Here is a 19,912-nt window from a genome sequence, read left to right as displayed (position 1 = left end):
TTCGAATCATGACTCGTCTGACCACAGAACAGTCTTCCATTTTGCCACACTCCATTTTAAATGATCCCTGGCCCAGTGAAAATGCCTGAGCTTGTGGATCTTGCTTAGAAATGGCTTCTTCTTTGCACTGTAGAGTTTCAGCTGGCAGCGGCGGACGGCACGGTGGATTGTGTTCACTGACAATGGTTTCTGGAAGTATTCCTGAGCCCATTCTGGGATTTCCTTTACAGTAGCATTCCTGTTTGTGGTGCAGTGTCGTTTAAGGGCCCGGAGATCACGGGCATCCAGTATGGTTTTACGGCCTTGACCCTTACGCACAGAGATTGTTCCAGATTCTCGGAATCTTCGGATGATGTTATGCACAGTTGATGATGATAGATGCAAAGTCTTTGCAGTTTTTCGCTGGGTAACACCTTTCTGATATTGCTCCACTATCTTTCTGCGCAACATTGTGGGAATTGGTGATCCTCTACCCATCTTGGCTTCTGAGAGACACGGCCGCTCTGAGAAGCTCTTTTTATACCCAAGCATGTTGCCAATTGACCTAATTAGTGTTAATTGGTCTTCCAGCTCTTCGTTATGCTCAAATTTACTTTTTCCAGCCTCTTATTGCTACTTGTCCCAACTTTTTGGGGATTTGTTGACACCGTGAAAATTTGAATCAACATATTTTTCCTTTAAAATGATACATTTACTCGGAATAAACGTTTGATCCGTCATCTACGTTCTATTACAAATAAAATATTGACATTTGCCATCTTCACATCATTGCATTCAGTTTTTATTCACGATTTGTTTAGTGTCCCAACTTTTTGGGAATCCGGTTTGTACATTTTGATGCCATTTGCAGCCCTCCAGCCCTTTCCATTGCTTTTTTTGAGCCATTTTAGAGCTCTAAAGTTCTTGTCCCCATTGGGGTTCAGGGTCAAGTTCGGGTCCTGAACTTGAACTTTTTTGTGAAGTTTGGCTGAACCAGTCGAAACCGAACATCCATGTGTCCGCTTAACTCTACCGATTACACATACGTCACCGCTGCCTGTGGTTTCAATGGGACACTGTACTGTTCAATTTCTTAATTCCTGAGATCTTATGGCAGGTTCTTTTCTCAGCACCATTCATAATTCTTACATTTAAAAAAAAATAACTTTTAGGATTTTCCAGGACTCCTCACGGATCAGGGTTGTCTTAATCCCATAGATAAGTGGGTTAAGCATAGGTGGAACCAACAAGTAGCTGTCAGAGAAGATAATATGGACATAAGAAGGAATCTTCTTGCCATATCGGTGGGATAAGAAAGAGAATATGGCCATGCTGTAAAAGCTCAGGAACACGCACATATGAGGGGTACACGTGTTAAATGCTTTCAGGCGAGCTTCTTTAGATGGAAGACGGAAGACGGCATTGAAAATCATGGTATACGATAGAAGGATGAAAAGCAAATCAAAACCAGCAATGGTGAAAGCCACTAATAGGCCAAGAATACTGTTCCCTCGGATGTCAGCAGCTGCGAGCTTCACCACCGCCATGTGCTCGCAGTAGGAATGTGCAATGACATTGGTCTTGAAAGCAGGAAACCTCCTGATCAAAACAATACAAGGGCCGACCAGAACAACTTCCCGGACCACAAACACAATGACCAGTCTGGTTATCAGTCTAGTGGTTATTATGGAGCTATACCGGAGAGGCCTATATATGGCAATGTAGCGGTCATACGCCATGGAAAGCAAGAACCCAGATTCAATACTGGTTAAGCTGTGAATGAAGAACATCTGGAGAAGACACCCGTTAAAGCTAATGGCTCTGATATTGAACCAGAAGATGGACAAGATTTTGGGGGAAACGCTTGTAGAAAGAAGGCCGTCATTGAATGCCAACATAGAGAGGAATATAAACATAGACTGGTGGAGTCTTGGAGACACGAGGATGACAACTATCACCATGATGTTTCCCAGCAAAGCCAATATATAGATGATACAGAAAGGGATTGAGATCCAGATATGTTTATGTTCTAATCCCGGAATACCAACCAGTAGGAAGTAGGTGGGATAGAAGGTGGAATTTGCCATGTTCTCTGGCAGGGAATTTGCCATCTTCTCTGGCAGAGTGTGGACAAACATAACTTTCTGCTCTGTAGAAACCATAGGTGATCCTGAAGATGAGATACAGTTGAAGAAATTCAGCTCTCATTGTCCTAGGCTACATGGACAACACAAGTATTCTAGCACTCAATGTCAGTCTGCTTCATTTAAAGCTAAGATAAAAAGTGTTACAACCTAAAAAGTATTCCTTCATCCCAGCACTGGTGTGACCACATCTACTGAATTACACTGATATAAACTTGTCAGTGTAATAGAATAGATTCCAGGACTCTCATGATCACACAGCATTATAAATAATAGCAATGCTGTGTGATCCTGTCAGAGGAGCGTAGATCTGAACGGGCCCTCACACTGACACACTCTGCGAGTTCCTCACATTGAACCTGCTTGGGTTTGTCTGGCATTAGTGGGACAATGTTACTGAGAGTGGGAGGTATTATGGCATTTCACCGTTGTCGTTGTACTGTGCGTGCCAGCTCTGGCCTCTTGTTGGTTAAATTTGGGTAATTGTGGTTGTTGTTTCCGCTGCTCTGTGTCTCCAATTCCCGGTCATTTGAGGTATGAATTGTGCCAATGCGCTTGTACTCCTGAGGTTAGTAATCTCCTGGCTGTGTGTCAGTCTGTGATCTACTTTCCTGAGTTCTGTGTCAGTTTGGATTTGTGAGTTCTGTGACCTGCCCTGGTTGTGAAATGATGTCATGTCTTGCTTTGGTCTGTCTGAATTGTCATAGTCCGAGTTTGTAGGTTATGTTCGTTCTGGTTCTGTCCGTGTCTGAATTCTGACCTAGTGTCCTAGACATTGTCTGTGCTCTTTAATTCCAGCTCCTTGAGTTAAAACATAACTTTTATCCAGGTCAAGTTAAAACTCCACGATGTTCTTGGAGGGGACGCATTTTGCACATATCGCGCTTCGACAAGCAAAATTTTGAATTGAAGCTGTTCATCATCCCAGATCCTCCGCGGGACTCATCCCTGCAGCCTTTTTTGCTATTCATCAGGAGGTTTGGACACTGTGGACTTTGGGTGAGCTGTGCAAACATTTATTTACATTTTTTTTTCATTATTTGTGCTCTGTCTGCATGGAGCTTCCCGCCTTTCTGTGGGTGCTGGCGTCTGACTGTTTTGCTGTACCATGGTGTCTTAGTTTTGCTCATGTATTGCTATGTCTGAACAATGTCCAAATTCCTGCAGTCAGTTCCTGAAGTCTGTATGTCCAAGGCCCTAAAATGTGTTCCTGAAGTCCATTCCTGAAGTCTTTGAGTCCAAGTGAATGAAATCCATATTTCTCGGTTCCAGATACGTTTGTCTGCCACTGCGCTGTGTCTTTTCTTTTGCCTGCGGTCATGTTTACCTTGAATTCACATGTATTCTGCCTGGTCCTGTATTGTGCCATGCCTGTGTGCCTTTTGTTTCCACCTGTGTTTCTGACCTTGGTCAGCTGCCAAGTACAACAAAACCATCCAAGGGGACAGTACTCTGGTCGTTCACCTGCAGCGAAGTCCACAACCTAAAGAGTGAGTACCCGGTATGTTCTTAAATAACGCTCTTCAGTTTTGGCCTAATTCCACAACCATTGGTCGTATGCATATCTGTAACAGGTGGTTTGTGGGAAAATACGGTTGCTAGTCGATGAGGGATGGACAGTAGACAAGGCTGCTTAGAGGTATTCTGTGCATCACAGTGATATTTATATGGTGCTGATAAGGAGGTATTCTGTGCTACACAGTGGTATTTATATGGTGCTGATAAGGAGGTATTCTGTGCATCACAGTGATATTTATATGGTGCTGATAAGGAGGTATTCTGTGCTACACAGTAGTATTTATATGGTGCTGATGAGGGTGTATTCTGTGCTGCACAGTGGTATTTATATGGTACTGATGAGGAGGTATTCTGTACTGCACAGTGGTATTTATATGGTGCTGATGAGGAGGTATTCTGTACTGCATAGTGGTATTTATATGGTGCTGATGAGGAGGTATTCTGTGCTGCACAGTGGTATTTATATGGTGCTGATGAGCAGGTATTCTGTGCTGCACAGTGGTATTTATATGGTGCTGATGAGGAGGTATTCTGTGCTGCACAGTGGTATTTATATGGTGCTGATGAGGAGGTATTCTGTACTGCACAGTGGTATTTATATGGTGCTGATGAGGAGGTATTCTGTACTGCACAGTGGTATTTATATGGTGCTGATGAGGAGGTATTCTGTGCTGCACTGTGGTATTTATATGGTGCTGATGAGGAGGTATTCTGTGCTGCACAGTGGTATTTATATGGTGCTGATGAGAAGGTATTCTGTGCTGCACAGTGGTATTTATATGGTGCTGATGAGGAGGTATTCTGTACTGCACAGTGGTATTTATATGGTGCTGATGAGGAGGTATTCTGTGCTGCACAGTGGTATTTATATGGTGCTGATGAGGAGGTGTTCTGTACTGCACAGTGGTATTTATATGGTGCTGATGAGGAGGTATTCTGTGCTGCACAGTGGTATTTATATGGTGCTGATGAGGAGGTATTCTGTGCTGCACAGTGGTATTTATATGGTGCTGATGAGGAGGTATTCTGTGCTGCACAGTGGTATTTATATGGTGCTTATGGGAGGTATTCTGTGCTGCACAGTGGTATTTATATGGTGCTGATGAGGAGATATTCTGTGCTGCACAGTGGTATTTATATGGTGCTGATGAGGAGGTATTCTGTGCTGCACAGTGGTATTTATATGGTGCTGATGAGGAGGTATTCTGTGCTGCACAGTGGTATTTATATGGTGCTGATGAGGAGGTATTCTGTGCTGCACAGTGGTATTTATATGGTGCTGATGAGAAGGTATTCTGTGCTGCACAGTGGTATTTATATGGTGCTGATGAGGAGGTATTCTGTACTGCACAGTGGTATTTATATGGTGCTGATGAGGAGGTATTCTGTGCTGCACAGTGGTATTTATATGGTGCTGATGAGGAGGTGTTCTGTGCTGCACAGTGGTATTTATATGGTGCTGATGAGGAGGTATTCTGTGCTGCACAGTGGTATTTATATGGTGCTGATGAGGAGGTATTCTGTGCTGCACAGTGGTATTTATATGGTGCTGATGAGGAGGTATTCTGTGCTGCACAGTGGTATTTATATGGTGCTTATGGGGAGGTATTCTGTGCTGCACAGTGGTATTTATATGGTGCTGATGAGGAGATATTCTGTGCTGCACAGTGGTATTTATATGGTGCTGATGAGGAGGTATTCTGTGCTGCACAGTGGTATTTATATGGTGCTGATGAGGAGGTATTCTGTGCTGCACAGTGGTATTTATATGGTGCTGATGAGGAGGTATTCTGTCCTGCACAGTGGTATTTATATGGTGCTGATAAGGAGGTATTCTGTGCTGCACAGTGGTATTTATATGGTGCTGATGAGGAGGTATTCTGTGCTGTACAGTGGTATTTATATGGTGCTGATGAGGAGGTATTCTGTGCTGCACAGTGGTATTTATATGGTGCTGATGAGAAGGTATTCTGTGCTGCACAGTGGTATTTATATGGTGCTGATGAGGAGGTATTCTGTGCTGCACAGTGGTATTTATATGGTGCTTATGGGGAGGTATTCTGTGCTGCACAGTGGTATTTATATGGTGCTGAGGAAGAGGTATTCTGTGCTGCATAGTGGTATTTATATAGTGCTGATGGGGAGGTATTCTGTGCTGCATAGTGGTATTTATATGGTGCTGATGAGGAGGTATTCTGTGCTGTACAGTGGTATTTATATGGTGCTGATGAGGAGGTATTCTGTGCTGCACAGTGTTATTTATATGGTGATGATGAGGAGGTATTCTGTGCTGCACACTGGTATTTATATGGTGCTGATGAGGAGGTATTCTGTGCTGCACATTGGTATTTATATGGTGCTGATGAGGCAGTATTCTGTACTGCACAGTGGTATTTATATGGTGCTGATGAGGAGGTATTCTGTGCTGCACAGTGGTATTTATATGGTGCTGATGAGGAGGTATTCTGTGCTGCACAGTGGTATTTATATGGTGCTGATGAGGAGGTATTCTGTACTGCACAGTGGTATTTATATGGTGTTGATGAGGAGGTATTCTGTGCTGCACAGTGGTATTTATATGGTGCTGATGAGGAGGTATTCTGTGCTGCACAGTGGTATTTATATGGTGCTGATGAGGAGGTATTCTGTGCTGCACAGTGGTATTTATATGGTGCTGATGAGGAGGTATTCTGTAGCTGCACTAGTGGGAATTTATATGGTGCTGATGAGGAGGCTATTCTGTGCTGTACAGTGGTATTTATATGGTGCTGATGATGAGGTATTCTGTGCTGCACAGTGGTATTTATATGGTGCTGATGAGGAGGTATTCTGTGCTGCACAGTGGTATTTAATATGGTGCTGATGAGGAGGTATTCTGTACTGTACAGTGGTAATTTATACTGGTGCTGATGAGGAGGTATTCTGTGCTGCACAGTGGCATTTATAGGTGCTGATGAGGAGGTATTCTGTGCTGCACAGTGGTATTTATATGATGCTGATGAGGAGGTACTCTGTGCTGCACAGTGGTATTTATATGATGCTGATGAGGAGGTTATTCTGTGCTGCACAGTGGCTATTTATATGGTGCTGATGAGGAGGTATTCTGTGCTGCACAGTGGTATTTATATGATGCTGATGAGGAGGTACTCTGTGCTGCACAGTGGTATTTATATGATGCTGATGAGGGGTTATTCTGGGCTGCACAGTGCTATTTATATAGTGCTGATGAGGGGGCATTCTGTGCTGCACAGCGGTATTTATATGGTGCTGATGAGGAGGTACTCTGTGCTGCACAGTGGTATTTATATGATGCTGATGAGGGGTTATTCTGGGCTGCACAGTGGTATTTATATGGTGCTGATGAGGGGGCATTCTGTGCTGCACAGTGGTATTTATATGGTGCTGATGGGGAGGTATTCTGTGCTGCACAGTGGTATTTATATGGTGCTGATGAGGAGGTATTCTGTGCTGCACAGTGGTATTTATATGGTGCTGATGAGGAGGTTTTCTGTGCTGCACAGTGGTATTTATATGATGCTGATGAGGAGGTATTCTGTGCTGCACAGTGGTATTTATATGATGCTGATGAGGGGGTATTCTGGGCTGCACAGTGGTATTTATATGGTGCTGATGAGGAGGTATTCTGTGCTGCACAGTGGTATTTATATGGTGTTGATGAGGAGGTATTCTGTACTGCACAGTGGTATTTATATGGTGCTGATGAGGAGGTATTCTGTACTGCACAGTGTTATTTATATGGTGCTGATGAGGAGGTATTCTGTGCTGTACAGTGGTATTTATATGGTGCTGATGAGGAGGTATTCTGTGCTGCACAGTGGTATTTATATGGTGCTGATGAGGAGGTATTCTGTGCTGCACAGTGGTATTTATATGGTGCTGATGAGGAGGTATTCTGTGCTGCACAGTGGTATTTATATGGTACTGATGAGGAGGTATTCTGTGCTGCACAGTGGTATTTATATAGTGCTGATGAGGAGGTATTCTGTGCTGCACAGTGATATTTATATGGTGCTGATGAGGAGGTATTCTGTGCTGCACAGTGGTATTTATATGGTGCTGATGAGGAGGTATTCTGTGCTGCACAGTGGTATTTATATGGTGCTGATGAGGAGGTATTCTGTGCTGCACAGTGGTATTTATATGGTGCTGATGAGGAGGTATTCTGTGCTGCACTGTGGTATTTATATGATGCTGATGAGGAGGTATTCTGTGCTGCACAGTGGTATTTATATGGTACTGATGAGGAGGTATTCTGTGCTGCACTGTGGTATTTATATGGTGCTGATGGGGAGGTATTCTGTGCTGCACAGTGGTATTTATATGGTGCTGATGAAGAGGTATTCTGTGCTGCACTGTGGTATTTATATGGTGCTGATGAGGAGGTATTCTGTGCTGCACAGTGGTATTTATATGATGCTGATGAGGAGGTATGGCATCTGAAAATATAGATTTAGTGGCTGTTACTGAGACGTGGTTCAATGGGAGCAATGACTGGGATATAACAATACCAGGGTTCTCTCTATACAGTAAAGACAGAGTAGGCAAGAAGGGGGAGGGGTGGCCCTGTATGTGAAAGATAGCATGAAATCTACTTTTGATACAAGTTAGCGAGACCAATTTAGAGCCAGTTTGGGTTACCTTGCAGCTTGATAATCATAAGGTTACTTGTGTAGGTGTGATATATAGACCACCTAGCCAAGTCAAAGAATTAGATGATCTACTAGTTAGATTAGTGGTATACAAGTCCATATCAGACTGGAACAGTTTCAATGGAGTCCAGGAGAAATGGGACTACTTAAAAGTGGCACTATTGAAGGCAACAGAAAATTGCATTAGGCTTGTCAGTAACAGCAAAAAAAGCAAGAGACCACTGTGGTACTCAGCAGAAGTGGCCAAAATCATTAAAAACAAAATGATAGCATTTAGTAATTATAAAAAAATAAAAAATAAACAAGGATGACAGGCAAATTTATAAGATTAGGCAGAGAGAGGCCAAACAAGTTATAAGAGCTTCTAAAGCACAGGCAGAAGAGAAATGAGCTCAGTCAGGGAAAAAGGCGATAAGACATTCTGCAGATACATAAATACAAAAAGGAAACTAAAACAAGGAATTACCAAATTAAAAACAAAAGAAGGAAGGTATTTGGAAGAAGATAAAGAACTAGCTGACTGCCTCAATGAATACTTCTGTTCAGTCTTTACAAAGGAAAATGAAGGAGAAGGACCTCAGTTAGGAAGGAAGACTAATGAATCTGTTGATGCATGTGTCTTTACAGAGGAAGAGGTTCTAAGTCAGCTGTCTAAAATTAATACAAATAAGTCACAGGGGCCTGATGGGATACACCCAAAGCTATTAAAAGACATTTATTTAACCAATCACTGGCAACAGGAGTCGTCCCAGAAGACAACAGAGGGTTGTAGTCAATGGAGTATATTCAGACCAAGGTCTTGTTACCAGTGGGGTACCTCAGGGATCTGTTCTGGGACCCATATTGTTTAATATCTTTATCAGCGAAATTGCAGAAGGCCTCGATGGTAAGGTGGGTCTTTTTGCTGATGACACAAAGATTTGTAACAGGGTTGATGTTCCTGGAGGGATACACTAAATGGAGAAGGATTTAGGAAAACTAGAGGAAGGGTAAAAAATCTGGCAACTAAAATGTAATGTTGATAAGTGCAAGATAATGCACCTGGGGCATAAAAACCCAAGAGCAGAATATACAATCAGTGATACAGTCCTAACCTCAGTATCTGAGGAAAGGGGTTTAGGGGTCATTATTTCAGAAGACTTAAAGGTAGGCAGACCATGTCATAGAGCAGCAGGAGATGCCAGCAGAATGCTGGGGTGTATAGGGAGAGGCATTACCATTAGACAGAGGGGGGCGCTCATGCCGCTCTACAGAGCACTAGTGAGACCTCATTTGGAGTATTGTGCTCAGTACTGGAGACCATATCTCCAGAAGGATACTGATACTTTGGAGAGAGTTCAGAGAAGAGCTACTAAACTGGTCCATGGATTGCAGGATAAAACTTACCAGGAAAGATTAAAGGACCTTAACATGCATGGAATAGCCTTCCTGCAGAAGTGGGAGCTTGTCCCTGCCACTTGCCCTTTACCGCGGCACTAGGCAGGGATGCCCTCTCTCCCCATTACTATTCGCTATGGCAATTGAGCCTCTGGCAAGTATAATAAGAAATGATAGGGAGATTAAAGGGTTTCAATACGTGGGCGGAGAAGAAAAATTGTTAATGTGCACGGACGATATTTTATTGTTTTTGCACAATACCGGGGATCAGTTAAATAGAGTAATAGAAATAATAGATACGTTTTTTTTTTTTCGGTTTAAATATTAATTGGGGGAAATCACATATGTTCTTATTAGGAGATGGACAATCACAGGGAGATTCAAGGGTGCATGTCCTTGAAAAACACGAGAATTTAAAATATCTAGGCATACAAATTTCTGGGAATATAGAAGACTATGAAGAATTAAATGTACTCCCCTTAATAAAAGAACTTAGAACCAAAATACATATTTGGAAAAGATTACCAATGTCAATACAGGGTCGGGTAAACCTAACAAAAATGGTTTTCCTCCCAAAAATACTCTACGTCTTACAAAATGCCCCATTGAGATTACCGCAGAATATCTTTAAGTTACTCGATAGCCTAATGGGGGATTTCATTTGGAAAGGCGTTATTCCTCGGATAAAGAAAGAAGTGCTTCAGCTCCCAGTGCGAGAGGGTGGACTAGAGGTTCCGAATTGGTTTTTCTATTATTTAATAACACAATATGATCACATAAAGGGTAGTTTAAATGGCTTAGTGGGTAGGCAGGAAGTAAACAGATTGGGGTGGAAAGAGGAATGGAATCACTTAGAGGTGCTGGAATCAGGTACATTGGGGAAAAATAATACAGGCAATAGAATATTAAATTCACTTGAGTATATATGGGTAGAAATTTAAAAAATATTAGAGATTAAAAGGTTCTTGCACTATACACCTATTTGGAAAAACTTCAATTTAAAGGAACTGCAAACGATTAGGATCTATATAGACTGGGAAAAAAAGGGGATGAAATATCTAGACTAGATATTTGAGGAGGATAAGTTGAAAGACTTCATTTGCAAGCCCGTGTGTGTCAGGTCCCCACACATACTGTATTGTGTCCACTGGCTAGTGGCTAGGCCTCCACTCATACCGTTACAGGGTGTCATTCAATCAAATACCTTGCAGATAAAAAAAATTCGATTCAATATTTTTCTGTGATATAATCACATTTGCAAGCCCGTGTGTGTCAGGCCCCCGCACATACTGTATTGTGCCCACTGGCTAGGTCTCCACTCATACCGTTACATGGCGTCATTCACTCAAATACCTTGCAGATAAAAAAAATTCAAAAAAAAAATTCTGGGATATTATCACTTTTGCAAATTGCAAGCTCGTGTGTGTCAGGCCCACACAGACTGTACTGTGCCCACAACTTATATAGGGTGGCACAGTACCTTGCATGCATAAACCACTTATCTAAAAAAAAATGCCAGGCAGAGGCAGGCCACCCCGCAGGGGCCGTCGTGGTGCTGTGATTTCCACTGGCCCTGGAATAATGCCCAGTGTTCAGAGGCCACGTACCCTGAACCCAAAAAATTTGGAGAAAATAGTTCACTGGCTTACACAGGACGCCCAATCTTCAACAGCTTCCGCTAAGAACCTTGACGCACCATCCTCCTCCAGCTCAGCTTTGGTCACCACTCTCCCGCCCGCCGCCACCACCACCACCACAGCCACCACAGCTGCTTCACTTGATCCCTCAGAGGAGTTATTTACACATCAGTTGGATGAAATTAGTGATGCGCAACCATTATTGCCAGAGGATGTAGATAACAGGGATATGTCTCAGTCAGGCAGCATTACACACATGGACGTACACTGTGATGATGATGATGATGTTGTACCCGCTGCTGCTTCCTTAGCTGAGGTGTCAGATACAAGTGAATTGGTTGATGATGACGATGTGTCCGTGGATGCCACGTGGGTGCCTGCTCGAAGAGAAGAAGAAGAGGGGGAAAGTTCAGAAGGGGAGACAGAGAGAAGGAGGAGACGAGTTGGAAGCAGGGGGGGGTCATCGCAAGGAGCTAGTGGCACAGTCAGACAGCATGTATCGGCACCCGGGGTCAGCCAGACAGCACGCCAATCAACGCATGCTGTTGCCACCACCAGAATGCCATCATTGCAAAGCTCAGCAGTGTGACATTTTTTTTGTGTGTCTGCCTCTGACAACAGCGATGCCATTTCCAACCTGTGCCAAAAGAAACTGAGTCGTGGGAAGTCCAACACCCACCTCGGTACAACTGCTTTGCGAAGGCACATGATCGCACATCACAAAGCCTATGGAATCAACACATGATGACGAGTAAAAGCAGCACACAAGCTCAAAGCCACCATCCTCCTCCCTATCCAGCATCTTCAGCCACGTCAATCACTGCTGTCCTCCTTGCCCCCTCTCAACCAACTGCCACTCCGCCTCTTACTCTCAGCAGTTCCATCTCATCTGCCCACAGTCAGGTGTCTGAAAAGGAAATGTTTGAGCGTAAGAAGCCAATGTCACAGAGTCACCCCCTTGCCCGGCGTCTGACAGCTGGCTTGACGGAACTCTTAGCCCGCCAGCTTTTACCATACCAGCTGGTGGAGTCTGAGGCCTTCAAAAAAATTGTCGCTATTGGAACACCACAGTGGAAGGTACCCGGACAATTTTTTTTTTCAAATAAGGCAATCCTAAACCTCTACTCAGTGATTGAAAAGGAAGTCATGGCATCTCTGGCATACAGTGTTGGGGCAAGGGTACATCTGACCACTGATACCTGGTCTGCAAAGCACGGTCAGGGCAGGTATATCACCTACACTGTGCATTGGGTCAACCTGCTGACGGCTGCCAAGCATGGAATGCGTGGCTCTGCAGCGGAGTTGGTGACACCACCACGACTTGCAGGCAGACCAACTGCCACCTCCTCTACTCCTCCTACTCCATCCTCTTCCATAACCCCCTCGGCTGAGTCCTCTTCTGCTGCGGCATCTGGCTGCACATCAACTGAAATCCTCCAGCTCCCCAGGGGCTATTCCACATCCTGGATACTTGGGGTTGGCTTGCCTGAAAGCAGAGAGCCACACCGGACCAGCACTCCTGTCCGCCCTGAATGCACAGGTGGATCCGTGGCTGACCCCGCACCAACTGGAGATCGGCAAAGTGGTGTGTGACAATGGAAGCAATTTGTTGGCGGCATTGAATTTGGGCAAGTTGTCACATGTGCCGTGCATGGCACATGTGTTGAATCTCATCGTACAACACTTTGTGTCTAAGTACCCAGGCTTACAGGATGTCCTCAAGCAGGCCAGAAAGGTGTGTGGCCATTTTAGGCGTTCCTACACGGCCATGGCGCACTTTTCAGACATTCAGCGCCGAAACAACATGCCAGTGAGGCGCTTGATTTGCGACAGCCCGACACGTTGGAATTCAAAACTCCTAATGTTCGACCGCCTGCTCCAACAAGAAAAAGCCATCAACGAGTATTTGTATGACCGGGGTGCTAGGACCGCCTCTGCGGAGCTGGGAATTTTTTTGCCACGTTACTGGACGTTCATGCGCAATGCCAGTATGCTCATGCGTCCTTTTGAGGAGGTGACAAACCTAGTCAGTCGCACCGAAGGCACCATCAGCGACATCATCCCATTTGTTTTCTTCCTGGAGCGTGCCCTGCGAAGAGTGCTGGATCAGGCTGTAGATGAGCGTGAAGAGGAAGAGGAAGAGTTGTGGTCACCATCATCACCACCAGAAACAGCCTTGTCATCATCGCTTGCCGGACCATCCAACCTTGTGCAAATGGGGTCTTTCATGCTGTCATGTCTGTTGAGGGACCCTCGTATGAAAAGGATGAAGGAGAACGACCTGTACTGGGTGGCCACGCTACTAGACCCCCGGTATAAGCAGAAAGTGGCAAAAATGTTACCAAATTACTGGAAGTCAGAAAGGATGCAGCAGTTCAAAACCAAACAAAAAAATATGCTTTACACAGCTTATAAGGGGGATGTCACAGCACAACGAGAATCCAACTGGGGAAGAGGTGAAAGTAATCCTCCTCCTACCACAACCACGACGGCAAGGACAGGACGCTTTACAGATGTGTTGTTGATGGAGGACATGCAGAGCTTTTTCAGTCCTACACTTCGCCACAGCCCTTCGGGATCCAGCCTTAGAGAACGACTCGACCGACGCGACTACTTCGCCTTAACTGCAGATATCGACACTCTGAGGAGCGATGAACCCCTTGACTACTGGGTGTGCAGGCTTGACCTGTGGCCTGAACTATCCCAGTTTGCGATAGAACTTCTGGCCTGCCCCGCTTCAAGTGTCCTGTCAGAAAGGACGTTCAGTGCAGCAGGAGGCATTGTCACTGACAAAAGAAGTCGCCTCGGTCAAAAAAGTGTTGATTACCTCACCTTCATTAAGATGAATGAGGCATGGATCCCGAAGGGACTGACAGTGGGGGATATGTTTGACTAACAAAAGGCCTGATGACATGCCTTGGCCTCAAAATGGTCCCCACTCTGCTGTATTTAATGTCTGCATACCGGATGACTTTCGTGAATTCTCCGCCACCAACTAGGGTTCAAGCCGCAATGTTTTAGTCACCTTTCTGCCGGGAAAACATAAATTTTTCTGGCCGCTGCAACAATACCTAATTTTTCAGGCATTTGTACATGCCTAATTTTTCTGGCCTCTGGTGCTGAACTGTGGCTGCAAAAACAAAACAACTAAAAAGGCACATACAAGTGTCAATTCCCCTTCGTGATCGGTACCTTGTTGTGGTGAAGGGGCTTGCGTATCACAATGAAGCGATCATCACCTCTATGAGTGTGTTGGCAATGTTGGCACACCCCAGATGATAAGGCCGTTGCTTCATTATGATCAGACTAAAAGCGATCGGCTGGATAATTTTTCATAGAAAAAACATTATTTTTTTGTATTTTTTTTTTGTATGGGTTTTTAATACATAAAATAAACTATTAAGAAACTTTATTATGATTTTTTTATTAGAAATAATGCAGACAATTTAAAAAATCCCCATCAATTCTAATACAAAGCAAGTACAGAGCTCAGAACTAAATTATTCCAGGATGTCGTTAATTCGACAATGATTAATCAATCCGACAGGGATTAAACTGATGAGAAGAGAGAACTATTGAAAATAGCACTCATATCGGGTGTGGCCACGCTACTTGCACGGCGCAGACGCAGTGACCGTGGCGTGGATTCAAACAAAGGGGAGGGAGCCAGCGTTTTTTTAACCATCTCCCCATTCGAAAAATCTATTTAATTTACCTTTCGGGGACCCTTGGTGTTGTACGTGGCTGGTGGAGGAAGAAACCTTCAATGACATCAACGGGACATGGCTAGCTTGGTATCCAACCTTGTGCAAATGGGAAGTTTGCAGTTGGGCAAATGGACTGTTTGCGGTTGTTTGCGGTGCATTAAAAGGGGAGTTTGGTCTGTCAATGTCTGTGAAGCGGGCGTAAATTTTTGGCAAGCTGAATGCATCCTCCGGTCTCGCATATTCTTCTCTGTTCGAGCCTGTGGGGTTGGACACTTTTAACTACATGTCAGTGTGTTCGAGTCAAAAGACAAGAGAAGTCCAGAAAATGTGAAGAAACATTGAGAGTCGCTGACAGTATAACCCCTGGGAGCAGCACACACATACAGGAGATGATTGTCAGCTCTGAGGACAAACACTGCAACCCCAGCAACATGTCAACCTTCCTGACAAACTGAGAGGTGACCATGGATAGAGAGCTGAGGAGACCAATATGTACTGGGAGCACATGTCTATCATAATGTACATAACAAGGAGGACACAATAACCATGGTGACCCAGTGCCTACACTGACCTGAGGACTCCACTCCCATCATCTTCTGGCTGTAGCATCCATAGACTCACCTGTGCTTTGTGCAGATCTGACGTCCTGTCCAACTGCGAGACTTTATATCTGAGAGATGTCCCAACAGGATTCTCTGTAAAGCTCAACAGACAAAATAATGATCTTCTCGGACTCCGTGGAGCTGATGACACAGATCTAACGTTCAAGAAGTCTGGGGACAGTGTGGAGCGGCCCCTGTAGAGAGTCCTTCAGAGTTGGAGAAAGATTAACTCTAAAAATCTCCACCAAGAATGATACTAGATGAGAGTTTCTGATTTTGGGCCATCTCAAATGATCAACTCCAAACCACCACCTGAAGAGCAACTTGACTTGGTGAAATGTCAATCAAAGGCGCAGCTTAAAGTATAAATTAGCAAATGTCTTGAAAATCATTTCAGGTCAGATTCTAGCAAATACAGTAGCGGTAACAACATTTGATTTGTGATTCTACCCAAATAAAAATTGTTCCAATTGCCCTGAAAATTAGTATATGTCACTTATAGGACATTTTATCTTTCTTTTTTTACTTTTAATTTTAGTTTTTTCTCCTCCGTTGACCGCAATGACAGCAATGGCAAATCATTTTGGAGCGACACTGACATAACTAGTTATGGGGAAACGTAGGTTTGATGGTGTTAACAAATCAGAGTGTTTAAAAACACACCGCACCGTCATATGTGTTCTACCTTTTCCTACTAGAAACTTTCCAAAAATTGTCCCACATCGTGGCAAACACTTTAATGTAATGAGAAACAAGTGGCTTGTTTTGAAAAAGTGTCTAAACATTTTCCCTTTTTGACCTCTCTTTTGGAGGGACCTAAACATTTCCCTGTTTTGCTTTGGTAGATAAGGTATAAAAACATGGCTATCCGGTAATCATCATCCTCATCCTCCAGCTCTTTCACCACCAACCAGTTGCACACCACCAATATAGGCAGACCATGCCGTTGCTATGGGGCCCGCGGCACAGGGGGGCTCGGAGCACATGGAAGGCCCCGCCCCCTACTCTGCACAAGATAGTGACTGACAGTTTATTCATAGGAGGCGTCCCGTGGCCTCCCACTGGTTTTTTTCTCTCTCCGGCTCCTACCCCTAGCCCCCCCTTGGTTGACGGCACAGCACCCCTCCCTGTCTGACCTCCTCCGGGCTGCGGTCATCTGCATTTCACACTGGCCAATCATCTTTTAGCAGCGCAAAGATCCTGCTGCTGATTGGCCAGTGTATCACTGGCACAGCAGGAACAGCGCAGGCTCAAGCACGCACAGATGCATGCACGTGCTGCCTGGAGTGCCCGCCATCTGACTGCCACCCTCAAGAAAAATCATCACCAATGTGCCAGTGAGTGCAGCCCCCCCACCCCGGCCCATAATGAAGGAACAAAGAACCCGGCGGCTGGAATAAACAGACGTGTGTGCCACATACAGTAAGAGGTCTGACAATAATGTGACTATATGTGTACCAGGATGGGTATTCTTGATGGGGGGAGGGCAGCAGCAAGCAGTGCTCTTTTTTTTGGGGGGGGGGGCACTGTGGGCTCATAGTAGGAGGACAGTGTGCTTTCCTCCTACTCTCCTCGCCCTCCCCGGGGGATGGGGAGAGAAACACACTGTACTCCTGTCGCAGTCCCCTTGCGGGGGGGATATGATTGGTGGCTATGTATGTGCACACTCAGCATCAGCAGCAGTGAGTTAAAGGGGTTATATATAATGCCCCCCAAAATGCCCGGGGCCGGGCACCTTACTTACTTCATTCCCCGGCACCCGCATTGCTCCTGATGCCCGCACATTCGTCACTGCCTCCCGTCACGCAGATAAAAACATCCAGCGACATGGTGGGGCAGTCAATAGCAGGCCACGAAGGAACGAGCCTCTCTAGCATCGCGGGTGACTCTAGGGAGGCTCATTTCCGACGCAGCCTGCTATTGACTGCACCACCCATTTGGCACAAGTATTATCTGTATGCAGTGACTGGGCATTTTGGGGGGCATAATATGGGTTAGATAGCCCCTTTAACCCTTAGGATACCGGAATTGGCAAATGGGGGTGTGGCAGGGGAGGAGCCAGGGCAGGAGGTGGGGTGGTCCAGGGGTGGGTAGTGGGCGGGGTTAGGGGCCCAATTCAGATTCTTGCTATGGGGCCCAATGATTTTTATGTACGCCCCTGCCACTAACTCCTTCTCCTCCTTTAGTGGCAGCCCCTTATTCTCCATGGCATTTTTGTCTAGGTGGGACCCCAACAGTTTCACGGTGACAAGCAAGATTCTTCTTCCATCTTGCCCCTTGTTGCATCTTCGTCGGCATAAATATCAGCTCAGGGGGATGACATAGTTCATGCCACAGCTGTTCTTACTGACAACTCTGGTGGCCTCTTCATAGGGCCTGAGTACAGGACAGGTATCTCTGATGAGCTGCCACAGCCTGACCTTAAAACTAGTGATGAGCGAACCTGGACCGCCACATTCGGGACTGGACACTTGGGTGTCCGCGGACTGAACCAGAACCTGTATTTTGGCGCCAAAGTCTGTTTCCATTGTTTGTACTTTTAAATAAAGCTTGTTGAAAGCCAATCAACAAGCGATTAAGCTGTGGGCACTTGGACGCCTTCACAGTCAAGCCTAGTATTGGGATGGCTGTGATTGGCCGGCGCACCATGTGACCATGCATGAATAAATGCTGGATCGCATGGGTCGCCGCCATTCTGCTCTGACTATTGTAGGGACAGGACGCTGCTGCAGGCAGGGGAGGGTTAGGCCTGAGGGTGCAGTACAGCTCCTCTGCACCAGTGAGACAGAAATACCAGACTTAATCCTGCTGTTCAGCCTGAGGGTGACTTGTTGGCATTTTTTTTTTAGTGCAATCCTACCCCCTCTGCACCTGTGATAGGGAAATATAATAGTTAATCAGTCTGGTAAATGTGTGGCTGAGACCTACCTATTTTTGTGGTGCAAAAAAACTTTACTTGCCACCATCAAAGGGGTATATAATAGTTATTCAGCCTGTTAATTGGGTTGTTCTGACCTACCTATATATTTTTTTGGTTTTAAAATACACTATACTTGCCACTGTCAAGGGGATCATATAATAGTTATACAGTCAGTTAATTTGGTCGGTGTGACCTACCAATTTTTTTTTCCAAACACCTCTTTTGCATCCGTGAAATTTACATTTATTCGTCTGTCAGGCAATTTTGTGTGTGACTGTAACAAATGAGGAGAGCATCAACTAGGGGACATGGCTCTGGTCATGGTGCTGCTGGTGGTGGTGGTGGAGCTCCTGCTGCAGGTAGAGGATGTTCTCGATCTGTGCCAGCTTCACGACTAAATTAAACACCTTCCTCTGGTGCACGCAGGCGACATGACGTTATGCAATATTTTGTAGCCCAGAACACCTCTCTAGGAATGGTGAGGCCAGAGCAAGTAGAGGCAGGAGTAGATTGGTTGGCTGACAGTGCCTCAAGTTCTTTCACATTGTCTCCCACCCGGTCCACTGCTGAAAGCGCAGAGTTGGCACTGTCAGCCCACGGACATCTGTCTTCCACCTCAACCCCTTGCTCATCAGCCAAGTCATGCAGCAGTCACTTATGCTTTTGTGATGGACTGCTGGTACAACAAGGGATAACCCAGGGGGAAGGGAGGGGTAAATGACCACCTCTATTTCTGGCCCATAGCAACACCACCAACCCCTTTACATAATGACACAGACACCGTTCTTCCTTTCAACACTTTTATTTTGTTGGGTGGTAATCGGCCACAGCTGATAATTTTAACGGCAACCATAAAACCTTTGAACCGTGCGATCTGCCAGCCGCTGGACTCCCAGCGGGCAGTTCCGCTCATTTCCTCCGATACCTCTCCGTTGTCTTGAACTGCCGCCAGCTGTGACGTAATATAACAACCGGGTAGTAACATTTCCATAAAATGGGTCGACCAAGGAAACACCAAAACAACCAAACATCAACTATACCGCTGCAATCCAAAAGGGAGTGGGGCACCACGCTTCCGCTCAAAGAGGAAGAGGAAGGCGGGAACAGGGCTTAAGTAACCGCTAGCCCCAGGCTCCTCCATCTCTCAGACAATTAACCCGTTCATATCCTCCTGAACCCTAAAATCACTAGGTGACATAAACAACCTCCGCAGGGGCTAAAAGGGAGGGAGAGGGGAAAGGGGGGGGGTAGAAAGACCACCAGTCCCTGTCCACCCTCCCTATACAGTCAGGTGGCCACCAACTCTGCTGGTGGGGTTTTCGTGGGTCATCCACCTAGCCCTGCCCCAGAAGTGGAAA

General features: G+C 45.3%; 1 protein-coding gene across 1 annotated transcript; it reads right to left on the bottom strand.

Moving 5' to 3' along the window:
- Positions 1–1,130: 1,130 nt before the first annotated feature.
- On the bottom strand, positions 1,131–2,072 carry LOC122931311 (olfactory receptor 52A1-like). The gene has a single exon (XM_044285376.1). It carries the CDS (start codon positions 2,064–2,066, stop codon positions 1,131–1,133), a length of 936 nt encoding a protein of 311 aa, XP_044141311.1. The 5' UTR covers positions 2,067–2,072.
- Positions 2,073–19,912: the final 17,840 nt, after the last annotated feature.

This window comes from Bufo gargarizans, chromosome 3 (assembly GCF_014858855.1).
Source record: "Bufo gargarizans isolate SCDJY-AF-19 chromosome 3, ASM1485885v1, whole genome shotgun sequence".
Taxonomy (NCBI): domain Eukaryota; kingdom Metazoa; phylum Chordata; class Amphibia; order Anura; family Bufonidae; genus Bufo; species Bufo gargarizans.
Note: the sequence above shows the minus strand (reverse complement) of the source record. Positions and strands in the feature narration are given on the sequence as shown.

Bases quoted from the DNA above. Each gene is read 5' to 3' on its own strand.
- LOC122931311 (XM_044285376.1), bottom strand. From the start codon at position 2,066: ATGGCAAATTCCACCTTCTATCCCACCTACTTCCTACTGGTTGGTATT.